Genomic DNA, 27,646 nt, shown 5'->3' with positions numbered 1-27,646 from the left:
GTGCAAAGAAATTAAACTAAACATGTAATATGTCTGTAAGTCTTAACCACAAGCACATAAAATAAAATTTTTTTTAAAATGTTTCAATGAAAATCTGTGGTGTTCTCTCAATATTTTTAGTTTTATTTCTATTTTTAAATGCAGTCTTACGTACCAGCCCAGGCTGACCTGGGACTTGCAGTCTTCCTGCCTCTGCCATCACCATGCCTAGCTTAACAATCCCCAATTTGCTACCTTGATATGGCTACTGTACATATATCAGTGTAACAGAAATAGCTCAGTCTCTGAGGACACATTCCATATTTTATTTACATTTTAAGACTAACTTTAATCTCAAAATCACATATCCATACACCTATTTCCTTTTTGTTGACTTCACTTAAAACTTCTAGGCATGTTTTATTAAACAAAGACTGTAAACAAATTATCATGTCTATTACATGTAACAAACAGGAACAGCTTTTAACAGAAATTCAGCAATACCCCCAAACATCTTTTTATTATAAATACAGGTATCAAAACAATCCTGAACCTATTTTTGATACTAATAGTAGTCAGCACCCACACTGCTTCAAGAGTTAACACAATTTGTGACTATTCATTATACCTGCTACTTTAAACAATTCCAACTGCAGCTCTAAGTACGATGGATAAAGCATGCCATTCCTGTTCTTCCTTCTTGAGACAAAGGTTTCCGTGGCCATCTGACACTCCTTTGCCATGCTTCTGTCTTGAAAACCTGAATTTAATTTTGAATACTTCAGGTTCATGTTTAAATGACAGTGCTTTAAGTAGAGAAAGAAAAAATGTGCTGCATCTCTCTTGTTACCTGAAAACATAATAGGTGTACATATATTAAATATATTCTTACAACTGTCCGGGTCATGTTTACCAGCTGGAATTCTTTTACTTAATGTGTGGGTATTCTGCATGGTGATATTTAATCAAGACATTAACATGAGTAGAAGGTTGTTGATTTAAGACAAGTTTGAGATCCACTATTAGTTGTTGTACGTCTGTCCTTCTGGCGGTTGTGGAAGCTTCATATTTTCTTTGGACATCATTAGACGTCTTAGCTCTTGAAGCACAACTTTAATGCTATAGGAATTTTGCCATTTTGCTAATACTGGTATGCTCCGTGCATCCACCTGAGAGAGGAGGAGAAGAGAGACAATTAACTTACCAAGCATTTCAGAACCATAGCTAGACATGGTGGCGCACACCTGCAACCCCAACAAAGAAAAAAGGATTCTAAGTTCAAGCTAGCCTGGGCTAGATATGGAGACGCTGCCTCAAAAGGAAACAAAATTAATAGTATTAATAATGATGATAATATACTATATACTGATTTACTAAATATACTTTAATAAGAAGAATACTATAATAAATTATAGATTTCAAAATCTGTATTTTGTTATTAATGTATTTTAAAATTATATATTTTGGGCTGGTGAGATAGCTCAGAGGATAAGAGCACTGTTTGTTCTTTGAAAGCTCCTAAGTGGCCAGGCGTGGTGGGGGACGCCTTTAATCCCAGCACTCGAGAGGCTGTGAGTTCGAGGCCAGCCTAGTCTACAAAGTGAGTCCAAAACAGCCAAGGCTACACAGAAAAAACCTGTCTCAAAAAAAAAAAAAAAGAAAGAAAGAAAGAAAGAAAGGAAGGAAGGTAGGTAGGTAGGTCGGTCCTGAGTTCAATTCCCAGCAACCACATGGTGGCTCACAACCATCTATAATGAGATCTAGTGCCTTTTTCTGGCCTACAGGTACACATGTGGGCAGAATACTGTATAAATAATAAATAAACAAATCTTAAAAATAAATAAAACTATGCATTTTTAAAAAATATTCTTTAACAAGATTTTCTAAAATTCTGGATGAAGCATTTTCTGTATTTCACAATAAACATGCAGCATCTTGTTACCAGAATTCCTATATGCATACAAATGTTAAATAGCTATTTTGTAAACATTTAAAATCCTTTTTTGTCGTTTGTTTGTTTGTTTCGTTTTTCAAGACAGGGTTTCTCTGTGTAGCCTTGGCTGTCCTGGACTCACTTTGTAGACCAGGCTGGCCTTGAACTCAGAGTTATCCACCTGCCTCTGCCTCCTAAGTGCTGGGATTAAAGGCATGTGCCACCACCGCTAGGCTTAAAATCCTTCTTAATGATTAAGACGTGAATTGAAGTTGCTGATATAAGACAAACTTTAGATCTACTAACTTTAGTCAGAACACTCCTTTCTAGGTTCAATAAAACTGAAGAGGAAGAAAAAAGGTTAAACTACTACTCCTTGCAGATGACATAATCTTGTACTCAGACAACTGTACATTCTGACATTTGAGAAACTACTGTAAGCCAGGAATGGTGGTGCACACCTTAATCCCAGCATTCCAGAGGCAAAGGTAGGCACATCTCTGTGAGCTGGAAGCCAGCATGGCCTATACAGTGAGTTCCAGGCCACCCAGGAATCCATAGCAAGACTCTGTCTCAAAAAACATGGGGAGACGGCAGGAAGGGGCCAGAGGGTAGAGAAGTAGAGGAGGTGGGAGACAGGGAAGGGAGGGGAAAGGAAGGAGAGTAGACAAGAGACAGGAGAGACGGAGAAAGTGAAGGGACAAAAACTACTAAAGCTAGGAAGTTCATGGTATCCATGTTTAAAAACGTAAAGTTGCATCTCTGTACACTTGCATAGAATCTGAAAACTAAAATTAAGAAAATAATGCTATTTACAATAATAGGATTAAAATTAATAAGACCTATGCACCAGTAACTAAAATACTATTTATAAAAACAAAATACCTAAGTAAGTATACATGGATCAGAAAGTTAATACTTTGAACATGACAATATTCTTCCAATTGATCTATGTATACAAATAAATATTTATTAAAATTTCAACCTGGCAAGCATGGTAGCCGTCTTCTGCAATCCTCAGCACTCAGGAGAGCTTAGAGCTATACTGTAAGACCCTCAAAAACCACAATTTTACAACTGCTTTGTTTTAATTGTTTTGCCCTAAAAATGAACAAGTTAATCCTAAAATGTGTATTAGAATGCCAGAAAAGAAGAAAAACTGTATGAAAAAGTTCTTATTTCAAAATGTTACAAAGTTACAATGTTGTTTGTAGAAAGATAAATACAAACAATCTGGAAATCCAGAATATTTAAATAAGTAAAAGTTCAAAATACGCCATAGATCAGAAGGAGAGTTAAAACCAGAAAACTGATAGGAGAAAATAAAGAAGTCAACTTTCATGATATAATTTTTGACAATAATTTTTAAACACAATGCCTAAAACAGACTTAACAATAACAACAAAAAATAACAGACTTGATCAAAATTAGAAATGCAAGCTGGGCATGGTGGTGCACGCCTTTAATCCCAGCACTCAGGAGGCAGAGGCAGGCAGATCGCTGTGAGTTTGAGGCCAACCTGGTCTACAATGTGAGTCCAGAACAGCCAGGGCTCCACAGCCAGGGCTCCACAGGGAAACCCTGTCTCGAAAAACCAAAAAATAAAAATTAAAAAATGCTTGGCTAGTCTATGATGACACACATCTGTAGTCCTAGCTATTTGAGAGGCTGAAGCAAAGAATCACTTGAGCAAGGAGTTTAAGATCAGCTTGGCCAATACAAGAATGTCCTAGGGACTGGAGAGATGGCTCAGCAGCTAAGAGCACTGTCTGTTCTTTCAGAGGTCCTGAGTTCAATTTCCAGCGACCACATGGTGGCTCATGACCATCTGTAATATGATCTGATGCCCTTTTCTGGTAGGTGTATATGCAGGCACTATATACATAATAAATAAAAATAAATCTTAAAAAAAAAATGTCCTGCCTCAAAACAAAGCACCAAATTAAAAACAAGTATACCACAAACCACACCATCAATAAAGTGAAAAAACAACTACAACACAAAGAATAGAACAAAGTTCTTACAAACTTAATGTATGATGCAGGGCATTTCTCCAGTGTATAAAGAACTCTTAAAACTAAGTAATTAAAAGCTAACAACATAACCATAATGCATAGACTAAAATAGATGCAGACAGGCAGCTGGGAAGATGTCTATTAAAGATCCATGGCTCTTATACTGAACCCCCCATTTGCATATGGACAGGCCTGTTTTTGTTTGTTTTTTAATTAATAGTTCCTTGGAGGTGGCAAGATGGCTCAGTGAGTAAACTGTCTGGAATCATCACCAGAATCTAAGCCATAAGCATATTCACACCTCCAGATTATCTTGTCATTTGTATATGTGACTAGCTTCTATGAACAGCTCATTTTTTTTTTTTAAGATTTAGTTATTGATTATTCTGTGTACAATGTTCTTTCTGCCTGCATGCCAGAAGAGGGCACCAGATCTCATTATAGGTGGTTGTGAGCCACCATGTGGTGGCTGGGAATTGAACTCAGAACCTCTGGAAGGGCAGACACTGCTCTTAACCTCTGAGCCATCTCTCCAGCCCCTATGTACAGTTCTTAAATGTCACTTTCTAGAGCCCCTGTGCTGGCTAGTTTTTATGTCTACTTGATACAAGCTATACAGTCATCTGAAAGGAAGAGCTTCAATTGAAAAAAATGCTTCTAAAACACTGGGCTGTAGGCAAGCACACAGGACATTTTTTGTGTGTGATTGATGGGGGGAGGGCCCAGCTCACTGTAGGCAGTACCATCGCTGGGTGGGTGGTCTTGGGCTCTATAAGAAAGCAGAGTAAGCAAGCATTCCTGCATCAGGTCCTGCCCTGAAGGCCTTTGGTGATTGCCTGTAATATGGAAGAGTAAGTGAACTTACTTTTGGTCATGGTGTTTCACCACTGCAGCAAAAACCCTAGGGACAAGTCCATGTTGTTTTTGTTGGCTGTCATTCTCTTGCTTATTAAACAGATACCATCAACAGTTTAGTTGGTAACTGTCCTATGAAGAGGTCTCTGTGGCAAGAAATTGTGGGTGGTTTTACAGAAACATGTTCAAAACGCTTTAAGGAACGAAGGCTCTACAAGGAATTAAAGCATGTTGACTCACTACTATATGAGTGAACTTGGAACTGGATCTGCCCCATATTGAGCATTCGGTCAACATGAAGGATGGGGAGAAGGAAGGGGAGCACGAGAAAATAAATATCCTGTCATATCAAAATCTGCACCTTATCAGTCTATAATGCAAAATAACCTCCAACATTTGAGCCCTCAAAGCATGAAGCTCGGTAATACACTCGACCCTCTAACCACAGACAAGGAAGATTTACTAAATAAATAAAAAGAACAATTACACCAACACCCACCATGACTATCTGTGTATTTAACATGAATTAGCCTCAAAATTCACAAAACTATCCTCGCCCAATTACTAACAGTCAATATGAAACTCTATTTACTTATAAAAATAACTATCCAGCCAGTTATAGTGGTACATCGCAAGTGCCAACTTGGCCTGAAGTTGTAAGTAAGTAAGTAAGTAAGTAAGTAAGTAAGACCTCATCTCAAAAATAAAAACACAAAAAGCCAAGTTCTTGAATATCAATGAAGAAAAAACTCTTGAATCTAACATTTATCTTACTATTTCAACCCCTCTAAACTCACATCTATATTCCAAGAAGTATTGCTTTTCAATTTTCAAATCCCAAATAAAGGATTACTGAGCAAGTACATTGATGAAATATTCACATACCACTCGTGGAACAGGCACTGACACACTCTGTACATACTAAGCCTTACAGCTCAACACATACTCCATTGCTAGGTGCACTCCCCAAGAAACACTAGTCACACTACATCCAGGTAATGGTAGAAGACATGAACTGAGAGAGCGCTTCACAGTCTTTGTTGCTTTTCCAGAGGGTCTAAGTATGGCCCCAGTACCCAGAGAGTGCAGCTGATGACCAACTTGAGGTGAGAAGACCCACCCTACTGTGCCATCCCTTCTGGTAGGCTCTCACATAAAGGTGAAGAACCAACAAAGTAAGAAGCCTTTGTTTTTTTGCCTCACTCTTGCTAGCAAGTACATCAATACTGTGTCTTAAGCATTCCTTTACAAGTAATAGAATCTCCTTCTTTGGGATTCCAACATAGATTTGAAGAGCAGTAGCTTCCTAGGAATCCTCCAGGATTCCAGCACCAAACTAGACTGTTTGGACATCCAGTTTCTTGAACTGAACGACTACCAGATCTCTGCAAAGAGAGCCATTGTTGGATTACCACTTTTAAGCCAGTTAGTAAATCACAAATGCTTAAGCCATTTAGTAAATCTCACACACACACACACACACAGTCTATAAGTTCTGCTCCTTTATAGAGAGTCCTAACATATACATGTAAATCAAATTTTTTAAAGATTTATTTATTATTTATACAGTACTCTGCCTACATGTGTGCCTGCACACCAGAAGAGGGCACCAGATCTCCTGATAGATGGTTGTGAGCCACCATGTGGCTGCTGGGAATTGAACTCAGGAGATTTGGAAGGTGCTCTTAACCTCTGAGCCATCTCTCCAGCTTATAAACTAAAATTTAAAATACTAAAAACATTCAAAAGAAAAAAGTTGAGGTTGACCAGCTGATAGCTTCTAGGCAAGGTGATGACCATGGTGGCCTAGTTCCAGCCTGGTAAACTGACAAGGAGGCTAGCCATGGAATAGCCAAGCCATATGAGCTACCCACTCTCCTAAGCAGGTTGAGGAGTTCTAATGTAGCCACTTATTAGTGGCTATGAGCATAGGCAGACTGCTCACTTGAGTTGCACTTTTCTTTCCTGTAACATAGGAGGGTTTGATGAACACAAGCCAAGTGCTCAGTAAACAAAGCCTGCAGCACTGCGGCCTGATTTCTGGAGAACAATGTAGTAGTATACAGTAAAGACTTAAATATTCACTAAGAGTTTTCCAGAAAGAAAAAAAAAAGACAAAACTATATAGATAATATACATGAAATGTTTTGGGGAGAAAAAAGACCCTGCAATGTGACTATCTTTTTGTTTTGTTTTGTTTTGTTTGAGACAGGTTTCTCTTTTAGTCCTAGATATCCTGGATTTACTCTGTGGACCAGGCTGGCCTCAAACTCAGAAATCTGCCTGCCTCTGCCTCCCGAGTACTAGGATTAAAGGAGTGCACTACCACGCCTGGCTCCCAATATGACTATCTTAATACAATTTATTTTACCTAATACAATATTATATGAGCACAGGAAGGAAGGAAGGAAGGAAGGAAGGAAGGAAGGAAGGAAGGAAGACAGGCTGGCTGGCTACTGGGAAGGAAGGGAACCAATAGGCCGGGGAATGGTGAAAAAAAAGGGCAAAGGTGAATGACTAATGAAACCCACTAGGGGCTACCTAAAAACATTAAAAGGGAAGGAAAGAAAGAACTGCAAGATGAAGACTATGGAAAAACCCAAAGACATCTGTAAAGAAATAACTAGATGACATTCTTGTCACTTGGATGTACAAAAATATCCTTTTCTCAAAAGTCCTTCTCCCTCCCTTATTATCAATGCTTTACTCTGCATTAAAATCTTTAATAAACTGGGCTACACACAGACTCGTCCAGAAAAAGTCTCTTCTCTGACACAGTCAACAACGCCAGGTTTCATGCTGGGGAGATGGCTCAGGCAGTAAAGTGCTTACCATGAAAACTCAAGGACCTGAGTTCAATCCCTAGCACCCAAGTAAAAAAAGCTAGGCAGAGCAGTGTGCAGCTGTACCCCAGCAGTACAAAGCCCTAGATCAGTAAAAGGTTCAGAACAATTGAAGATGACACTGAATGACAAGCTCTGCTTTGGTGAACATACATGTACACATAAACGCACCAATCTCCTCCCAAACGTTAAAAAGAAAAGATGCTTTTTTAAATTATATGTGAGGGCAGTGTGTGTGTGTGTGCGCGCGCGCGCGCGTGTGCGTGTGTGCGCAAATGTCCTTGTAGTCCAGAAGAGGGCATCAGATCCTCTGGAACTGAAGTGACAGATAGTTACTGAACAGTCCTCTGGAAAAGGAATGCATATCTATATTGGCTCATTTTTGTCAACTTGACAGGCACTCAGGTAATCAAAGAAGAAACTCCCTCCACAGTCTTGGCCTGTAGGCAAGCCTGACTCATGTGGAATGGCCCACCTCACTGTGGGTAGTGCCACCCTTAGGCTGGTTGTCCTGGATAAAGTAAGAAAGCAGGCTCAGAAGCAAAAAGCACTCCTCCACGGGCCTGTACCATCTCCTGCCTGCAGGCTCACACCATGTTTGAGACACTGCTCTAGCTCCCTCCGTGACAGACTGTGATGTGAAACTGTACACTGAAATAAACCCTTCCTCCCAAGTTATTTTTGATCAGTGTTTCATCAGAGCAATAGAAAACTAAGACAAAGCTCTTAACTATGGAGCCACCAATCTCTCCAGCCCCTGACACTGTGTCTCTTAAAGATGGAAACTTCCCTGGTGGCCTAAATAGGTAAATTTTGAACTAATAAATTTCCTTGACTGTTTCTTGGCTATTCAGCTTTCTTCTTCCATATATAACTTTCAATTCTTTGCTCTGTTTTGTTTTGTTTTTGGCCAACGACTACCTTGTGCTTAGCAAGTCCACTCGATGGAGAACTTAGGAATCCTCTGTTTTTCTAAACATTAGGTGAGGTTGGACAGCTGTGACTGAGATACCAGAAGAAATAAAATTAGATTTCAGGGTCACCTGGGGCAAATTTTAAGAAATAGGCCTACAGGAGATAATCTGGGCAGTTGCAGGGAGGAATCAGCCTTTCTACCCACTAGAGACAGAGTTGATAAAAGACCCAGTTTTATGGCCACATTCCTTCCTGCCCACCGGAGATAGAGTTATTAGTAAGAAACCAGACACTTCCCTGGCCAAAATAGTGAACAAAGAGAACAAAGAAAGCTAAGCCACAGGTGGTCTTGGCACCTTTTTCTGTAGCCTGTGACCTTTGGACATTAGGACTCCGTATATTACTCAACCAACAGGCGCTTGCTAGGCTGGAACTCCCAGGCTTTGAGAAGCTGGGAGGGATAGGAACCTATAAATTTACCCTCAGCTCAGAGTGCAGGGCTCTTTCTGGATACCACTGTGTTGGTGACCATCAGAGCCAAGCTCAAGTCCAAAAGGTAAAGGTCCTCGTGTTTTTTGCATCGGCATCGGGTCCTGGTGGTCTTTTTGGGGGGTTCTTGGGTTGTGGATACACTTTAAAAACTCACCGAACATCCTCAACCACCCTCTTGCCTGAGATCTAGGATAAGGTGAACCTTAACTTTAACTTTCACAGAAGAAAACTTCATTCAGCAGCACAGTCTGAACCCAAAGCACGTTAGGCATGGCCTCTCCTATGGCATATATTCTGGTCCTTTCTACAACTTTCCCTCAAGCACATTCTGTCACGCTTGCAACATCATAGATAAGGAGCCCTGCTCATCTCTTCCCAAAACACTGGCCACCTTGCTTTCTTACTTTAAACTTTTCTCCTGCTGAGACCCTCTCATTCCCATGACAAGCACCATTTGTTCACCATTCCCCTTCCTACAGGTCCCCTTGGTTTTTGGTTTTTGGTTTCTGTGCGTTTTTTGTACTATGCATTAGGGGTGCTGGGTAACAGGTCTGATACCCTGGGCATCAATTTTTGTTGTTTTTGGCTTTTTTTTTTTTTTTTTTTTTTTTGAGACAGGGTCTCTCTGTATAGCCTTGGCTGTCCTGGACTCACTTTGTAGACCAGGCTGGCCTCGAACTCACAGCAATCCGCCTGCTTCTGCCTCCTAAATGCTGGGATTAAAGGCCTTAGACATTGTGTTTTCAATGTGGGTTCCAGGGGTTAAATTCTGGTTATCAGGACTGTGCAGCAAGTCCTGAGCTGCTCTGAGCTCAGGCTACTGCCTATCTCCCCACTCCCCTACTCAAATTCTAAACAAGTTAATTCAAATTTGACAGCAGGAGAAAACAGAAACTTCTCTAGGAATATTAACAATTTTTAACCTATATTTATTTTTATAGCTGTTAGATAATAAAATAAAACATCCATCGTTTTGTTTAAATTCGGCTACCTGGGTTTTTATTAAAATTACTTAATAGAGAGCTGGGCATAGTGGCACATGCCTATAATCCCAACACTCGGGGAAGCAGAGGCCTTTGTGAGTTCAAGACCAGCCTGGCCTACAAAGCAAGTTCCAGGACAGGCAAGGCTCTGTTACACAGACAAACTCTGCCCCGAAAAAACAAAAACAAAAAACAGAGTAGAAAAATAATCTTTTTCTCAATTTAAAAACTGAGATGCTTAGCTGGGTACAGTGGCACGTGCTTTTACTCCCAACACTCAAGAAGCAGAAGCAGGCAAATCTCTGTGAGTTCAAGGACAGTCTGGTCTACTAAGAGAGTCCAGGTCAGGCAGGACTCTGTTAGGCTGCTCTTGGAGAAAACTGGGGTTCAACTCCTAGTGTAAGAAACATTAAATATTAATCTTTTCTGTTAAACATTGTAAAACTTAGCTTTATAACAAAGAATTCAAATCTTTTATCTCTCTCATCTTTATGAATTTTTTTTTTCTTTTTTTTTTTTTTGGTTTTTCAAGACAGGGTCTCTCTGTGTTAGTCTTGGCTGTCCTGGACTCACTTTGTAGACCAGGCTGGCCTCGAACTCACAGCAATCCGCCCACCTCTGCCTCCCGAGTGTTTATGAAAATATTTTAATGCCACCTGATAAAAGCTTTTATTCATATAAACACTGCTGTGTTCTCAGTGACTCCTTCCATTTTCTTTCATTTCCTTTGCTCCAATTTCAGATAGCTCCTGAATAGTTCTAATTATTCAGCCACAATCTGAACCACTGGGATGAGCATGCAAGTTTTCCCTTCATTATTGGTATTTTTCTAAGTTTCTATGAAGAACGTAAGTTTTTTTTAATTGGAATAAAATGAATCAAAAGGCAAGGTTTCCAAAGCTGGCTGAGCAAAGGTCATTAGCTACTTCCTGTCTGAGCTTTAGTAAATGAAACTGAGAGTAAAAAGGGAGTTTTCCTTCGGCCATGGGATATGTACTAGGGCTGCTGCTATTAAAAGCAGATCCAATGTCAGTCACAGCTTGTGCTTACAGAAAAATTAGACTAACAATCCAGACTAAGTGCACCCCATCCTCAAAATGTAAACTAGTGTTTCGCCTATCTTTTTATTTCATTTTCTAGTAATTTCTATAATGTTTTATGTAAGTACAGATCCATAACAGATTAGAAGCAAATAGAAATTCAGCTACCCTGACACTGGAGAGATGGCTCAGTGGTTGAGAGCACTGGCTGCTCTTTCAGGGGACCTGAGTTCAATTCCAGGCACCCACATGGCAGCTCACACTGTCTATAACTCCAGTTCCAGGGAATCTCACACCCTCACACAGACATACATGCAAGCAAAACCAGTAACGGACATAAAAATAAAATAAAATAAAAATAAATAAATAGTTTATAAAAGAAAAGAAAAAGATTTTAAAAAGAAAGAAATCGACTATCCTACTAACTTACATGGGTCCAGACAGCTTACTCTTTTTGTTATCTGCTTTAATGTGCCAACCATGTTCAGCCATAAATATTCAGATACTTGTTCCTCAAAGAAAAACACCCTTTATAAATATTCATCCTTTTAATCTAAAAAAAAAAAAAAATACCTTAACCCTAAAAACTAATTTGTTTTTGCTTTTTGAGACAGGGTTTCTCTGTGTAGCCTTGGCTGTTCTGGAACTCAATGTGTAAACCAGGCTGGCCTTGAACTCATGGAAATCCACCTGCCTCTACCTTGTAAGTGCGCCACCATCATCCATGGAAAAATAGTCTTTCATCAAGCAAAGATTTATTCAAACTAAGATTATTGATGTAATTAGTAAAATTCTAAGAAAAGTGTTATCATAACTTGTAGACACCTGAAGATTTTAAGGGTAGGCCTGGTGGCTTAATTCCTGTATTCCCCGTACCCAGAAGGCTGAAGCAGGAGTTCAAGGCCAGCCTGGAGCTAGCTACAGGGTGACATTTTATCTCAAAGGGGGTGGGAGGGGGCAAAGAAAATGAAAGTGACAAATTTTATCTTTTTTGTAACAGGGCCAACTATGTAGGCCAGGCTAGGCTCAAACTCCCAATGATCCTGCCTATACATTCTGAGTGACAATTTTCAGCTGAACAAAACTTTTCAAAACTCTTGCTACATAGTAAATGCTATATAAAAAGTTATTATCATAACTTACCATTCCACTGGAATTATTGATTCCATTCATATTAATTTTTGTTACAAATCTAACTGATGGAGGAGCTTCTGGGTATTTAGATCCACATTCTACTTTCAGGCTATATATTCTGTTTTCATAGTTTGTCTGAAAGGATAGGGAAAAGAAGGGATGTCATAATGACAAAACTAAAATACTGCCCAACTGTCAATAAAGAGCATATAATATGAATATACTTGTTATGATGTTTGTGATTGTGTACAAACTTCTGTACAAAGTTACTTGAACTATATAGTCAGGAAAAATGCACCAAGCATAGTTAAAGAATGAACTAAAATAATTCTACAAAGTGAAATCAGAATAATCAGAACTTACTTTTTGTAACACAAATGGTGCTGCCTATAACAAATTAGGAAAAAGAAACCTTAAATTTAGGTTTTGCTTTTAAATAAAAAGTTAAACTGAAAAGTGTGAGATTTGTATCACACATTTCCACCTCCAGAACAATCTCATTTGTTTCTATTATTTTGGTAATACTAACATTGCTTCTTTTTATTCTCACACAGATCTGTTGGATAAAAAAATTATGATCACTTCTTAGAGATGGACAATTACTTCTAGCAAAAGTCATAACATACCATCTTACAGCAATAAGACAATTTCCTGTTTCCCATTACTTATATTATTACTTAATGAATCTATAGTTCATTAACTCCATTATCTGAATTAATGTACACTTTATATTTTCACATTATTTTCAAACACTGTCTCTAATTAATGAAGTTTAGCTATACAACAGGAATTTTAAGGCTATGACATACACTTCAAGGCTATTCAGGGCTTATTCTCATGATATAATTAGCTTTTCTTTCTCATTATAGCTTTTATTCACATACTAGTTTAAAACTGAAACAGGAAATTACATAATAAAAGAAAACAACAAGTTTAATACCTACTGGTATCTGTATAAAACTAGGGAGAAAATAAGCCATGTTAACAACTACAGATCTCACCAACACACTCAGTTTTTGTTTTGTTTTCTGGGTTTTGTTGGTTTGTTGGCTGGTTGGCTTTTGGTTTCTCTTGTAGTCCTGGCTGTCCTGGCTTTGTAGGCATGCTGGGCTCACACTCACAGAGGACTCCTGAGTGCTGGGATTACAGGTGTGTGTCACCACACCCAGCAGCCAGACATTCAGTTTTGATAACTCTCAAGTAGACTTCAGATTTGTATCATTAAAATACTATAATAGAAATGTATGAAACAATCTGATATGTTATTAAATACTTCAGCTCTATAAAAATTACCCAAATTTGACAGGAAACAGTCATACACCCAACAATTTGGTGCTATATAAAAATGAATTAAATCAAGCAGTTCTCAAGAGAAAATCTTTTTGTGGTTCCCCAATTGGAATGCAGATCAGATTATATAAAGGAATATTAAAAAGAAGGAAAACAAAAACAAAAAATGTTAAGCATGGTAGTATGACTGGAACCCAAACACTAGAGAGGCTGAGGCAAGAGGATCGCTTCAAGTCTGAAGTCAGGCTGGGTTACATAACACCCCACACACACACACAAAAAAAGCAAACACAAAATAAATAGAAACCAGTCCTTCTCCTCTTCTCCACTGAATCATGTCACAAAACCTGGCAGGCATAACCTAAAGTAGGCCATTAAGCCTCATATCCTAAAGTCAAAAAAAAAAAAAAAAAAAAGAAGAAGAAGAAGAAGAAGAAGAAGAAGAAGAAGAAGAAGAAGAAGAAGAAGAAGAAGAAAGAAAGAAAGAAAGAAAGAAAGAAAAGTCATCCCTAAAAAGGCAGGGATACAGAAGAACCTGGCAGGTCTTGGTCAGTGTGCCCTACCCTGTTTAATACTACTGGATCAGGCTCTCTCTGTGCACCAATGCTCCAGATTGTACACTCTTAGGAAACCAGTGTAAAACTTTCTGGGTCTTCATTATAAAGCTACCTTGTCACAGAAAACTCTCATGAAATGACTGTGTATCAAACATCTCAGTCATAAACCTCATAAGTGAAGAAAAGTGGTGTTCTTCCTCACCTACAGCTCTAGTGCAATGACCCACGGAGGAGAAAGAAGGCCATGCATCTCTGTGCCTGTCTCAGTGAGCTGGGAGACTGAAGCTACAGAAACAGCTGTCAGCTCCAGCCGGGACAGGACAAGACATAGTATTTCCTGTGTCAGTGACACCAGCAAATGCAAGTAGCTTAGGAATCAACTGGGGACACAAACAGATGAGAAATAAAGCAGGAGTTGTAGTGTGTCCTCCCCATGGGGCTATGCTAAGAGTCTGCCTGCAGGACCACTGAAAAGCTCAGACACGGTCTTCAGATACAAGGTCCACTGAGGGCATTCGCTGGAGAAAAAGCAACCTAAATAATTTCAAATTTATATTTTATCAAGTTTTGACTTAAATCTTCAAACCATTCTATGCCAAAATGTTAAAAACCAATTGCTTTCAATTTTTTAGTTAGATTATCATAATGTTTACAGGCAGTGAAAAAAAAATCAGTTTTCAGCCAGGTGTGGTGGTGCACGCCTGTAATCCCAGCACTTGGGAGGCAGAGGCAGGCGGATCGCTGTGAGTTCAAGGCCAGCCTGGTCTACAAAGTGAGTCCAGGACAGCCAAGGCTACAAAGAGAGACCTTGTCTCGAAAAACCAAAAGAAAAAAAAATCATTTTTCATCACAAATACCAAGTTACAGTCTTTTAACTAGCAATGTTGTATTTGCTTTCTCAAGCGTCCTATGGAAGATAAGGGGAGGTCACAAGGAGACGTCTATGAATGTACATGAAGTCTGCAAGCTGTGTACATAACAGACTCGGTATAAAAGGACTGCAAAGGCAATACCAGCGAATGCCATAAAACTTACTCATTCGCCGGGCGCGGTGACGCACACCTTTAATCCCAGCACTCGGGAGGCAGAGACAGGTGGATCACTGTGAGTTCGAAGCCAGCCTGGTCTACAAAGTGAGTCCAGGACAGTCAACAGTCAGGGCTACACAGAGAAACCCTATCTCAAAAAATTAAAAAAAAAAAAAAAAGGAAGAAGAAAGAGGAGGAAGAGGAAGGAGAGGAGGAGGAAGAGAACAGAACAGAACACTGGAGGAAAAGTTTCTCCATTGAGGAAAAATGAAAAACTTCACACAGACCAGAAAGATGTAAGAACAAATGCATACAAAGAAAACAAAAAATAAACCCAAAACCCAAAACCCAAAAAAAAAAAAAAAAAAGAAAAAGAAGAAGAAAAAGAAAGAGTCTTAGTTCTTTTGCTGTGGTTGAAAACCCCATGTGGTATGTTCTACCATCAAACTACTTCTAGAAGAGTCTTATTTGCTACTCTATTTTATAAACCAGGGCACTAAGAACTACAGTATAGGCCTGTAAAACAGTGGGCACAACAATGTGTAAGCTCCAGTCACATAAGAGAGCAGGTAACATATGACACAGTTTTTCCCAATATCCCCTCCGCTTCTTCACTTTTCTTCCTCTCTGATATGGTGCATTCTCTGTCCCCATCTCTACTTTCAGAAATCCCACCAGCCAACAGCCCTTTATGGCCCATTCCAAAGGCAACTCCTACGCTCTGCTTTCCTCAATGATTCCAGCTGGAAGAAATAGGGTGAACTTGCTGAGCCATATTAGCATCTAGCACTTGGAATGATTTGTATTGCCTCTTCATTAAAACATAAACACTTTGGGGGTAAAATACCATGCCACTCCTCCTCCACCCCAGTCCTCTTGATAATCAAGCTTATACACTTCACACAGGAGGCATCAATAAATAAATGTACACAGAATATATAAAAATGAAGGAATTCTTTCTGTCAAAAGTTATAGTTGTCTTTAATATCAGTAAAATTGAATGTTCACTTGAAACAAACAATACACATGTAAACATGTACAATTCACAGCACTGACCCTTGGTGGCCCAATGATCATGCCTGTCCACCTCGTGAGTGTCATGTCCTCATCATCTTCCAGGCCCCAGCTAACCGTACCATCACCTACTCCTTTCTGTCCTTCTTCAAGTTCTTCCAACAAGCGAAAATTACGAGGAACTTTAACTCCTATACAAAAAAAGTCAGTGTCAATGTAAAAAGCTCATAATTATTAAGAAATTCATGCTTAAATTAAACCTTCTGTAATTAATTTTCAAACATTATTTCACCTAAAGGCAAATCAAATAAGTATTGTGCCTCCAGAAATATCTGACTTCAGAATACCTCAAAATGAAAATGCAAGCAGATATCAATTGCAAATAGCTTCCTGGTTAGGTGGGACTTTGTGTCCATCTGCCCTTCTCAGTTCTGGGATTCTGTCTGGTTTGAACCTGTGCATCTTGTCCATGCTGCAATAGTCTCTGGGAGTTCCTAAGTGTCAGTTTTCTCTAATGGAGTGGACAGGCCCATGCCAGGAGCAGTAAGCCGCCACACCACAGACTCCATTTTTGTGTGTGGACAGGCTTTTTGTTTCATTTTATTATTTTTGTCTTTTGGGGGGCAGTTTCAATTTTTACACACACACACACACACACACACACACACACACAGAGAGAGAGAGAGAGAAAAAGAGAGAGAGAGACAGAGAGAGACAGAGACAGAGAACATAACAAGTAAAGACTGAAAAATATGGGAAGAGTTTAGGAAGAATAAAGTATGATCAAAATACATTTATGGAAAAATTTTTATTTTTTTAAAACCTGGCTGGTGGTGGTACATGCCTTTACTCCTAGCACTCAGGAGGCAGGAGAAAGCAAATCTCTAAGTTCGAGACCAGCCTGGTTTACACAGATAAACCTTGTCTTGAAAAAAAAATCAAATAATGACAATGCCACTAGATTATTAAGGTCTTCAAAAACCTCAGAGTCCTACAGAATATGGCATTTAAAGATGTTTATATTGTTTTAATGATTCTTTGACAAGACAGGCTAACTCCTGGCAACACCCAGCCTACCTCAAAGATGGTAATGAATCAATGAACCTCCCTCATGGAGATAGCTTCAAATATGGCGAACCAGCCACGTGGCAAAACGGCCTAGTTTCGACCATTACAGAATTCTGCCTAAAACTTGGCAAGCTTGGATACAGGCAGAGTCGATGGCCCAACTCTGCCAAGACAAGGTAAACAAGTCCTCAATAGCTCCTGCCTCACAAATATGCCTGTCAGATAAACTAGGACAGAAGGCTGAAGATGATGCTCCAATGTTTTGGAGAGCTATGGGGTGACCGTTCAGGCAGCAAACTGTCATTTTTTTTTTAATTATTATAAAATTAGGAAGCTGCTAACCTGTATTTCCTGTTTAACATCAATTACTCCTTCTCAAGTCTCTGATGGGGTTGAAGACCAAATAGTTGAGTTTCACAATTAAGCCTAGTTGTTTAGGGGTAAGGTGTTTTTAGGTCTAGATTGATGTTTTAAGTTGAATGAGATGAGATATGATAATGATTTACATTTAGAATTTCAGACTCACCAAGATAGGAAAATGTTTTCTTCAAGGTTGCCAAATATAAACAGCCAAAATACTATTAATTTAGCATGAATGTATTTCCTGAATGTTCTGTGGCTCTTCTTGCTATATGTGGCTTATTTTATATAGGTGTAATAATATAAATGTATATGTAAAAAAATTTAAATTAAAAAAAAAGAAATCCAGAGAAACAAAACTATCATCCACTTTTCAAAAATAAAAGAAAGCATTGTGTCAAACATAACCAACAGTATTGAGCAAGTATATAAATTCCTACTTATTCAGGTTTAAACAAATATCATGAGGAAAGCATCATAAAATGAACCTTTTCCCCTAGCTGAGCCTCTCAGCCAAGGACTCTTGACATAAAATTAATGGGCAAAACAAGATATTTCAATTAGCAAATGACATACATGAATATACACATCTTAATATTTTTTGGGAATTTCATTCAATCTTAGAAATGCAACAAAAGGTAAGATTTTCTAGAATACGGAGGTGAACCATGGAAGGTCTCAGTAGTTAAGGCCCCTGTTCCTGACCAAAGGAGCTCTGTATCTGCCAGATAATCCCCCATCACTCAACCACTACCTAGGGCCTCAAGCAACCCACACAAACACACTACCACTGAGCTACACTTCTGGCCCTGTCAAGCTTTGGAAAACAAAATCTTTGTAATTAAATTGCAGCCATCATCTACAGATGCAGTTTATACAAACTCTAGTTTAACAGTAAAAAAAAAAATTTTTTTAACAGTAAAAATTTTATTCACATTAATTCACAGAGAAAGAAACACAGGTAAGATCTTGCTAAAATGAAGAGTCATTAGAACAATTTTAGTTTCCCAAATAAGTATTTCAAAAATGTATTTAACATTTAAAATATATTTGTTTTGTTATGTGTTTTCCTTTGTTTTGAAACAGGGTTTCACTATGTAGCTCTGGCTACCTAAAACTCACTATTTTAAATTGAGAGCATGTTTCATTCACAGATGAGAACAGAAACATCTGTAATACTTTTTTTAAAATCTAACACATTCGTCCCAAAGAGTACCTCTTAATAGATTTACATAAATCTAAAACAGCATCAGCTACATAAGAGTACAAATAAAGTACCCAATTAAATTGTAGTACATACGTTAGACACTAAAATGTGACCTAGAATTGATAAAATGAAAAAAAAAAAATTTCAAATCAAACTTTAACCACTGGAAGCATCTGAACTATAATTTCAGCCACAAGCCAAAGGACCTCCAATTTAGATGGTATGCAAAGTATCTTATACTATGTACAGACAAAGAATTACTATATAGAAAAAAAAGACCCAATCACACAATGGTTACTTTTTATGTAAACAACCACAAGGACTCTGACCATCTCTACGCATCACCCTAAACTACATGGATTATTCACTCACAAATCTATTTGCTACATATTAATACCACTAGATAAAAGAAAAATAAGCCTTGGTTATGTTAATGAATTTGGACATAACACACCTTTAGGAATCTTTCACTTCAGAATGGTAAATTAAAAGCAGTATCATCATGTAAGATTATACTTGAGCAATTTCTTTTCTCAGTCTTAAATCACTGGCATAGAGCTATTACTGTATCTATGCATGTTAAGGGAAAGCAAGTGCCAACGATAGAAGAAACACATGCAAAGTATATTATTTGAGAAGAAATTCCTATCTAGAATAAAAAACTTCTCCAGCTAATCAATTAAAAAGAAGAAAAGAAAAAGCAGCCCAATCTAAGAACAGCTGAAGAACTGGCCACAGTGACAGACCTACAATCTAAGAACAGCTGAAGAACTGGCCACAGTGACAGACCTACAATCCCATGATTTGGTCAGTGAAGCCTGGAGGTCAAGAGTTCAAGAACAATAGCTCAGTACATAAGTGCTTGCCACCAAGCCTGACAGCTGAGTTCAATCCCTAAGCTCCACATAGTGGAAGGAGAAAACTCAACTCCCCACAAGTTATCCTCTGACAGATGACAGACGCACACACACACACACACACACACACACAAATCTAGGAATTAATTAATTAATTTTTAAAAATATTTCAGTTTTGGCTGCAGAGTAATTCAAGCTTAAAATAAATGACACACTATTTTAAAATTTAGATTAAAAACGAAAACAAAATTGTTGGACATAAAATCTTCTCAAGAAAACATATAAATGGCTAACAAACAAACAAAAGGGTACACAGCATCACTAGCCATCAGGGCAATGCCAATCAAAACCACAGTAAGGCTCTTTCAATGGTGCCTCCTAGGTGATCAGGTGGGTCAAGATGAAGCTGAGTATCTCCATTCCAGCCACCCAATGTCAGAAACTCACTAATGTGGATGATGAATACGAACTCCACACTTGACGAGAAGGGCATGGCCACAGAAGTAGATGCTGAAGCGTTGATGAGAGGTGGAAAGGTTATATGGTGACGGCTTTCCCATATGGTGAGGTGTCCTGACCACAGTAGAGTAACACACATTATTGCTCTAAACCAAGGAGAACTGGAGATAGGAAGCACTACTCTGCTCACAGATGTGATGTGGATGCCATCAGAGCACTCTCAACTTGGTTGTTGGGGGGGGGGGGGGGGATTCCTGGACTGACAGATACTACTAAGCCTTGGTACGTGGGGCCTAAAAGAGCTAGCAGAACTGAAAACTCTTCAGTCTTTCTAAAGATGATGATGTCCACCAATATGTTGCTAGGAAGCCCTCAAAGAAAATAAGCAGCACGGAACCAAAGCACTCATTACTCCACTCGTCCTGCACACGTTGACACACTGCTCTGAAGAAACACACTAATAAAAAGGGGGCTGCAGAATATGCTAAACTTTTGGTGAAGAGATGAAGGAAGCCGAAGAAAAACACCAGGAATAGATTGGCATCAGACATGGGCTGTCCTCACTGCAATCTTCTAAGTCCGGGTACAGTTAAATGAGTCTTTGAGAGTAACCAATAAATGATCAGACCTTGGCTCTCAAACAAAGCAATAAGACACCATGCCACACCCCATGCACAGGATGGCTAGGACCAAAAGTCAGGCAGCACTGGAGAGCGTGTGGAAAAAGGAAGATCATCAGACACTGATGCTAAGACTGTAAACTCAGCTCCCTCTGGAAGTGCAAAGCAGCAGTTCCTCTAGCAGTTGGCACAGTCATCACCCAGCTATTCCACTTCTAGATGTGTACATTAAGAAAGCATATTTCAGAACAGATACAAACGTTCATAGCAGCCTTATTCCCAATAGCCAAAATAAAATTTTAAAGGTAACCAAATGCCCATCAACAGGTGAACGGACAAATAAACACTGTGGTATAGACATTCCACATTTCTTCAACTACAAGCACTATAAAAGTATGATGTACACTACAACACAGATGGCCCTTGAGCACATTACACAAGGTGTAAGGCTCCTCATCACTGTAACAAATTGCCTCAACAATTTGAGGGCAGTTTCCTGGAATAATAGTCCTTCCTCAGGTGTCCCCATTGGTCTTAGACCTGTGAGAAGGTAGACCCATCAGAATGGAAGGGCATGGTGGAGGAAAGCTACCATCAGGAAGCACAAAACCAGAGAAGAAAGAGACAGAACAAGAAGCAACTCCAGTAACCTTAATCAGGCTCTATCTCCTACTTTCCACCCTTCCCCAAATGTTACCAAATTATGAATATCGATAGGTTAACCTCGACTTGACTTCATCAAAGTCAATCAGCCCTCAGTGACTAGATCTGCCAAACAAGAACCAAGTATTCAGCATAGGGCCTTTTAGAAGGGCAATCCTATCCAAACCATTACAGAGAGTGAAAAAGGTGACCACAAAGATCATATACAACATGGTTCCACTCATATAAAAAGACATGAGTGAAAAAGAGGCGTATCTATTAGGACAGAAAGTAATTTGGAAGCTGCTAGACATTGGGAGTAACAGTATAGTGCCAATGTGTTTACAGTTACTTCCTATGAAACTGAAATGTTTTAAATGGCTGTAGCCATGACTGTACGTGTGGTGGAATCATCACTGCTCTGAAACCCAATGAGAATGAAAGAGAGACCACCAAAGGACCAGAGCCAGGATGACTCCTGCAAGGCCTGAGTCTCGGCTCCAGTTAGAATTTTTCTTTTGTTCTCTAAAACTGCAAGGTTATGTGTTAAGACAGCAAGTTGCTAAGGGCAAAGAACCATTGCTTCAGGTAGCAAGTGAAGTTGTCATTGATAAATAGGCAGTCCAAGCAGTGCTTTAAGTAAATCACTAACTAAATCAATAATTCAGTATCTGAGTAGCCTCTCTTTAAGTTCGTTCTACTTTACACATCTCTAAATACACCAAACTCAAGTAAACTGTACTCATTAAATAGACGTAAATAGTACACATCTCAGTAAAGCTGTTTTGCTAGGGTTTTGTATTAATTTTTCTTGTTTTGGGTTTGGGTTTTCAAGACAGGGTTTCTCTGTGTAGCCTTGGCTGTCCTGAACTCGCTTTGTAGACCAGGCTAGCCTCAAACTCACACTGATCTGCCTGCCTCTGCCTCCCGAGTGCTGGGATTAAAGGCGTGTGTCACCATACTCAGCTCCTGTTTTGGGTTTTTATGGTAGAAATAATTCCCTAAAACTGAACTCAAGTTTCAGTATCCATATGATCACCCCAGGGGTCAAAGAAGAATGATGTTTTTTCACAAGATTAGAACTTAGGATCTGCTGTGTCTTACATGGCTTGGTCCTGGAAACTTGACTAGGAGCAATGAGGGAATGAAGGTCAGACACACAGAAAAGCTGGGGACTGTTGGGCTGTGTGCACTCTGATGGAATGGTACCAACTGCACACCCAAGGGGAACCTCAGCATCTTTACTATAGCAGAGAGGCAAAAAGTAGTCTCAGGAGGTCTGTGGAGGCCTGAAGTCTCAAGCTGTAAACACAGAGAGGAGGAAACTAAGTTGCTAGGGTTTTTTATAGACTGCCACCATTCCTACTCCCACCCCAACTCAAGCTTGGTCATCCCTCTGAGCCAGTTTCCCGTGGATCCGACATGCCCATGTGCATATCAGTAACTCACATCCATTCAGAGCTGTCAGCTCTTTAAACGTTTATGTGCTCACTCGGAGTTTTATTGGCTTCTCCCTCCCATGGTAACTTCAAAATCCCTTAAGAAAATCAAGTTCATAGAGCTACTGCTCACCAGTCACATCTAATAAATATTTGGTGGTTCAACATTTACGGTAGTTTGAATGAAATGGCCCCCACTCAAAGTAAAATATTCTACTCATATTTGGTCCCCAGTTGGTGGAACTGTTTGAAAAAGAACTAGGAGGTGTGGCCTTGTTAGAGGAGGTCTGTCACTGAGGGTGAGTTTCAAAAGACCCCCCACTATTCCCAGTGTACCATCTCTCTGGTTCCAACTTGCAGATTAAGATGTAGGCTCTATGCTGTGTGGATGACAAGCCTTTGTTCCACTATGAGCTAATCCTCTGAAACTGTAAGTCCCAAATTAAACATTTGGTGTGGTGTTTTGTCACAGAAATAGAAAGGCAACACATAAGTTGATACTAGGGACTGGGCTGATGGCATGAAATGCTTAGTCATGATGTATTTTTGGAGAAACGTGGAAGACTTTAGGACTTGGGACTAGGAAGGGGGTTGAACACTGTAAGCAGGACTTTTTTTTTTTTTATAACAAATGACAGTTTATTTCCCTATGCTCACTTTCCACATTCAGTTTTCTTCATAAACTGTTTGTGCAAGTCTTTTGATCCTGTTACAAGTTGATTGTTTTCTTTTTTTTTTAGTTATATTTTTATATATCAGTTTTCTTTTTTTTTATTTTTTTTCTCCTTTATTAATTTATTCTTGTTACATCTCACATACTCTGGTGCCTCACCTTCGACCATGTCCCCTGGAGGGGGAGACCTGGTGGCACTCAGAGGAAGGACAGCAGGTTACCAAGAAGAGACTTGATACCCTATGAACATATACAGGGGGAGGTAATCCCCCTCAGGAACAGTCATAGGGGAGGGGAATAAGGGGAAAATGGGAGGGAGGGAAGAATGGGAGGATACAAGGGATGGGATAACCATGTAAGCAGGACTTAATGGCCCTTAGTAAAGATTGGGAAGACAAGAACACTAAGCGCGGTGTGGACTACGGGGGCCCAGCCCAGCTCAGGAAGAAGAATAGCAGCAAGAAGACTACACAATTCTTGATATTTTGGCAAAGAAGGTGGCGGCTCTCTGCCCTTGTCCTAAGAATCTGCCTAAGCCTAAGCTGAAAAGTATTGGATTAATTCCTTAACAGAGACTTCAAGACAGACAATACTGTCTCATGCTGATCACTTATGGGGCCTATAATGGAAAAGAGCAAGCAGGGAAAAAAATACAAAATGTACAGTTTAAAGTGAAAAGAACATTAGGATATATAACTTTGCGGTGGTAAAAAGGAAAGGCCTGAGGAACATATAGCTCCTAAAAGACAACAAAGGAAAGGTGCTGAAATGTGGGGTCCAGGCTCCACCTAAAGCGGCAGTCACTTGCCAATGCTGTCTGTTTTCTGGCTCTAGAGTAAAGAGAAATACATAAGCAGCAAAGCAGTTGTGAGACCCTTCCTCTGTGGGTAAGGAAAGCCTCGGCGGCCAGGCACGCGGCAGGGCAGTCCTAGAAAAGGCCCTAAGAGGACACTGTTGTGAAGCTGTGAAAATGAAGCCTGGACTTTTGTTGGGCAACCTATGCTGTAGGGCAGATGTTAGAGCCATGGGATGTCGCTCCCAGGGGAGCAGCTGCAAGAGAGAATGTGTTGCAGGCAGCAAAGCGTCGAGAGCAGAGCCATCTAAGGCCTCTGACAGCAGACATGGAGCTCCAGGGTTTGCTGGCTGCCCTGCCGGGTTCTATCTGCACTGCTGCAGTATTTCCTCACCGGGCTCCCTTTCCTCCTCTTTGAAATGGCAATGTGTATTCTCTGTTGTTTTATGTTAGAAATATGTGATTTGCTTCTTGATTTTTATATGAGGCTCCAATTAACAGACTGCCTTGAGTCTAAGAAGCTGCACAAAAGGAAAACTCTTACTTTCCCCCTAAGCCTACCATGCATCTGCATTCAAAGAAACTACAGCCCATCACAACACTAACACAATCCACTCGTGATACTAGAAACATGAACACAGTAAGCATGTTGATGGAGTGGGTCATTAATTTTGACAAGCGTGTCACACAAAGCTATCAAAGGAAGAGGACTGCATGTAAGATATGCATATCATCTTCACAGATTTTCTGTAAATCTGAAACTACTACAAAAGAGTGCCCAATTTCTGTTCCCTTTTGAGACAGGAACACACTAGCTAGTTTAGGCTAGCCAGGCTCATCAGGAACTCACAATCCTGCTACCTCAGTGCTAGGATTATAGGTATGCACGGCCACAGAACAAAGACCTTTCTTTCTTTACACTGTAAATTACTTACAATTAAATCAAATGATATCTTGAGTCACAGGTAGTAAATATTAAACATCTTACCCTTGAGTAATAAGCTAAGTCCATGAAACCCCTTGACTCACAGGGAAAGGGAAGAAACTTCAGACCCTCTCCATGGGAAAAGGCTGTAAAAGAGGAATTTGTCTAGGAGGAAAGATGTTAAAGTCATTGTCTAGACTGAAATACTAAGCTCATCCTTTGAGGTATACTCCGAGCTCTGCTATCCACCACGGAGAGAGCACTATATTACAATCTTACTTCTATTCCTGACCAGTTATGTGTTATGTTTTACTTCTTTAGTTTCTCAATTTTCTACAGAAATTCTCAAGTCTAATTTGAATGATTTTCCTCCAAACTTTTTTTCAGTTAGAGTTCAAGGCCACTTTGGCTACATAAAACCCTGACTCAAAAAATAAATAAGCTCAATTTTCTAAAATGTATTTTAATTATACCAAGGTTTCTCACTTCTTTGGTCTAAGACCAGTGAAAATATCAAACAGAATATAGATATCTAATATGCAATACATATGCAAATAATCCATCAAAACTTATAGTATACACTCAATTTCAAAGAACAGAAGAGTTTAACAAAAATATGTGTCATTTATATTATCTAATTGCTGGTCTTTTCAAAATACTAAACATTCTTTCATATGAGTAATGTTAAATGTCATGTTTCAATTAACAAATGCAATCACAAATTGACATTTTTCAAATTACAATGCACCATTTTATAATATTTTAAGGTATTGAGCACAACTCTCAAAAAACATGGCCCCATTTATAAGCACATATATTTTCAATAACATTAAAAAGTCGCTTTAAAAATGATCCTTGGTCTTAGACCTCAGCTCTAAGACTGGAACACTGATTTATTTCCCAAGGTAGAACTGCTAAAGATTTTACTGCCTATGACACTTACACACATTAAGGCACGACTCAGTCAGTATGAAAAATTATATGACGGTATTACCTTGAAATGTAACAATCACAACATCCACTCAACCTCTTCCCTTTCTACAACCTAGATTCAATAGGAACTTAAACTGCAGATCTTATGAACCATCACTTTTAAGTGCTAAAACTCAACACTTTTAACTTGTTTAAACTGAACAGATTTTTAAGTCATCGGATTCCTAAACCCCTATTCCATGATGCTGATAGCAGACAGGAGTCGAACACCACGTCTAAGACACCAACTGTTCTGCAATTAGCTTTCGCCTTACACGGTATACTGTAGTTTTTTAAATTTAAAAAACTTAAATTTAAAAAAAAAAATTAAGAAAGAAAGAAAAAAGAAACACGCATTCGGCTCCCTGCCTCCGAACAGCAGCCGTCCTCTCGCACGTGTCAGGTGGAATCCCAGCCGAGACCCCCCACACCCCAACTCCATGCTGGACGCCTCTCCGCCGCCGCCCCGCTGACCGCCAGGGCCGCCCGCCCACCCGGGCCGCCCCGGCACATCCCACCCCCCGCTCGGCGGCTGCGGCGGCCTGGCCTGCCTGTGCTCCCGCAGGGCCGCCGCGGGAGCGGGCTCGGACCTCCCCGCCGCCTGCCCCACCCCCGGCCCCCCGCGCGGCCCCCCACACTGCGCACCCGCAGTCCCGCGCGGCCCGCCGGACAGCCGGTGGCGAGAGCGCGGCGGACCGGGATAGGAACCGACCTGTGGAGACCGCCATCTTCTCCTGCTCCCAGACGCGGCCGCCGCACGCAGGACGTCAGCGTCACTTCCGTCAGCGCGCCGCGCTCCGTCACAGACGGCCCTGCAGTGGGCACGTACGGGGCTCATGCTCGGGCTAGTCAGTGAGACTCTTGCTTCTACTGTTGTCCCAATAGGCGCAAAAACAAAAAGGACAACAACAATTTTTTAAAAAGAAAATGATTTAAAAAAAAAAATCACCTCGGGAAGGCTTGGGAGACAAAGAACTTAAAAAGCCTTTTAAATATCCAATATTGTCTCTTAGTGTGTGCTCAAGGGGGAAATTCCTCAATGACTCTTCGTATTAAATATTGAAATACTGTCTAGGACGATAACAGTCACATCACACCAAGCGTGTTATTAAGAATCAACTTTTAAAAAGCCGAGCGTGGTGGTGCATGCCTTTAATCCTAGCACTCGGGAGGCAGAGGCCAGCCTGGTCTACAAAGCGAGTCCAGGATAGCAAAGGCTACACAGAGAAACACTGTCTCAAAAAACAAACAACAACAACAACAAAAAATTAAAGTATATATCCAAAGTCAGGTACAATAAACACGCACACATAGGCAAATATTATAGGCTGTGCAGAATGCTACTGGGTACCCCTGACAACCTATCAGTAAGACTCTATTGCTGAAGACATCACATGTATGTAAGTGAATATGGAAAAATATAGCTTAACTAGATGTTTCACGTCTACTAACTAGCATCAGGAAAGTGTGTCACTGGGGAAGAGATTGGGGTTCCAAAAGCCCATGTAAGGTCTAGTCTCTCTCTCCCTCCCTCCCTCTCTGCCCCCCAGTCA

General features: G+C 39.9%; 1 protein-coding gene across 2 annotated transcripts; it reads right to left on the bottom strand.

Annotated features, from left to right (window-relative positions):
- Positions 1–283: 283 nt before the first annotated feature.
- UBE2V2 (ubiquitin conjugating enzyme E2 V2) lies at positions 284–26,905 on the bottom strand. 2 transcript variants are annotated; one of them, XM_084802479.1, is made up of 5 exons: positions 26,806–26,905; positions 16,121–16,269; positions 12,199–12,324; positions 11,486–11,567; positions 284–1,148 (listed from the first exon to the last, which is right to left on the bottom strand). In XM_084802479.1, the coding sequence occupies exons 1-5, from the start codon at positions 26,819–26,821 to the stop codon at positions 1,099–1,101; spliced, it is 423 nt and encodes a 140-aa protein (XP_084658605.1). In that variant the 5' UTR covers positions 26,822–26,905; the 3' UTR covers positions 284–1,098. The 2 variants fall into 2 exon arrangements, with proteins under 2 accessions (XP_084658605.1, XP_084658604.1); XM_084802478.1 differs by lacking the exon at positions 11,486–11,567.
- Between the last annotated feature and the right edge of the window lie 741 nt (positions 26,906–27,646).

This window comes from Acomys minous, assembly GCF_964271855.1.
Source record: "Acomys minous genome assembly, chromosome: 11".
Classification (NCBI taxonomy): Eukaryota; Metazoa; Chordata; class Mammalia; order Rodentia; family Muridae; genus Acomys; species Acomys minous.
The sequence above is the reverse complement of the archived record's forward strand: the minus strand, read 5'-3'. Positions and strand labels throughout refer to the sequence as shown.

Bases quoted from the DNA above. Each gene is read 5' to 3' on its own strand.
- UBE2V2 (XM_084802478.1), bottom strand. The intron at 12,325-16,120 runs GTCAGTGCTGTG...CTATCCTTTCAG, and splicing joins TGATCATTGGGCCACCAAGG to ACAAACTATGAAAACAGAAT. The intron at 1,149-12,198 runs GTAAGTTATGAT...CTCCTCTCTCAG, and splicing joins TCAATAATTCCAGTGGAATG to GTGGATGCACGGAGCATACC.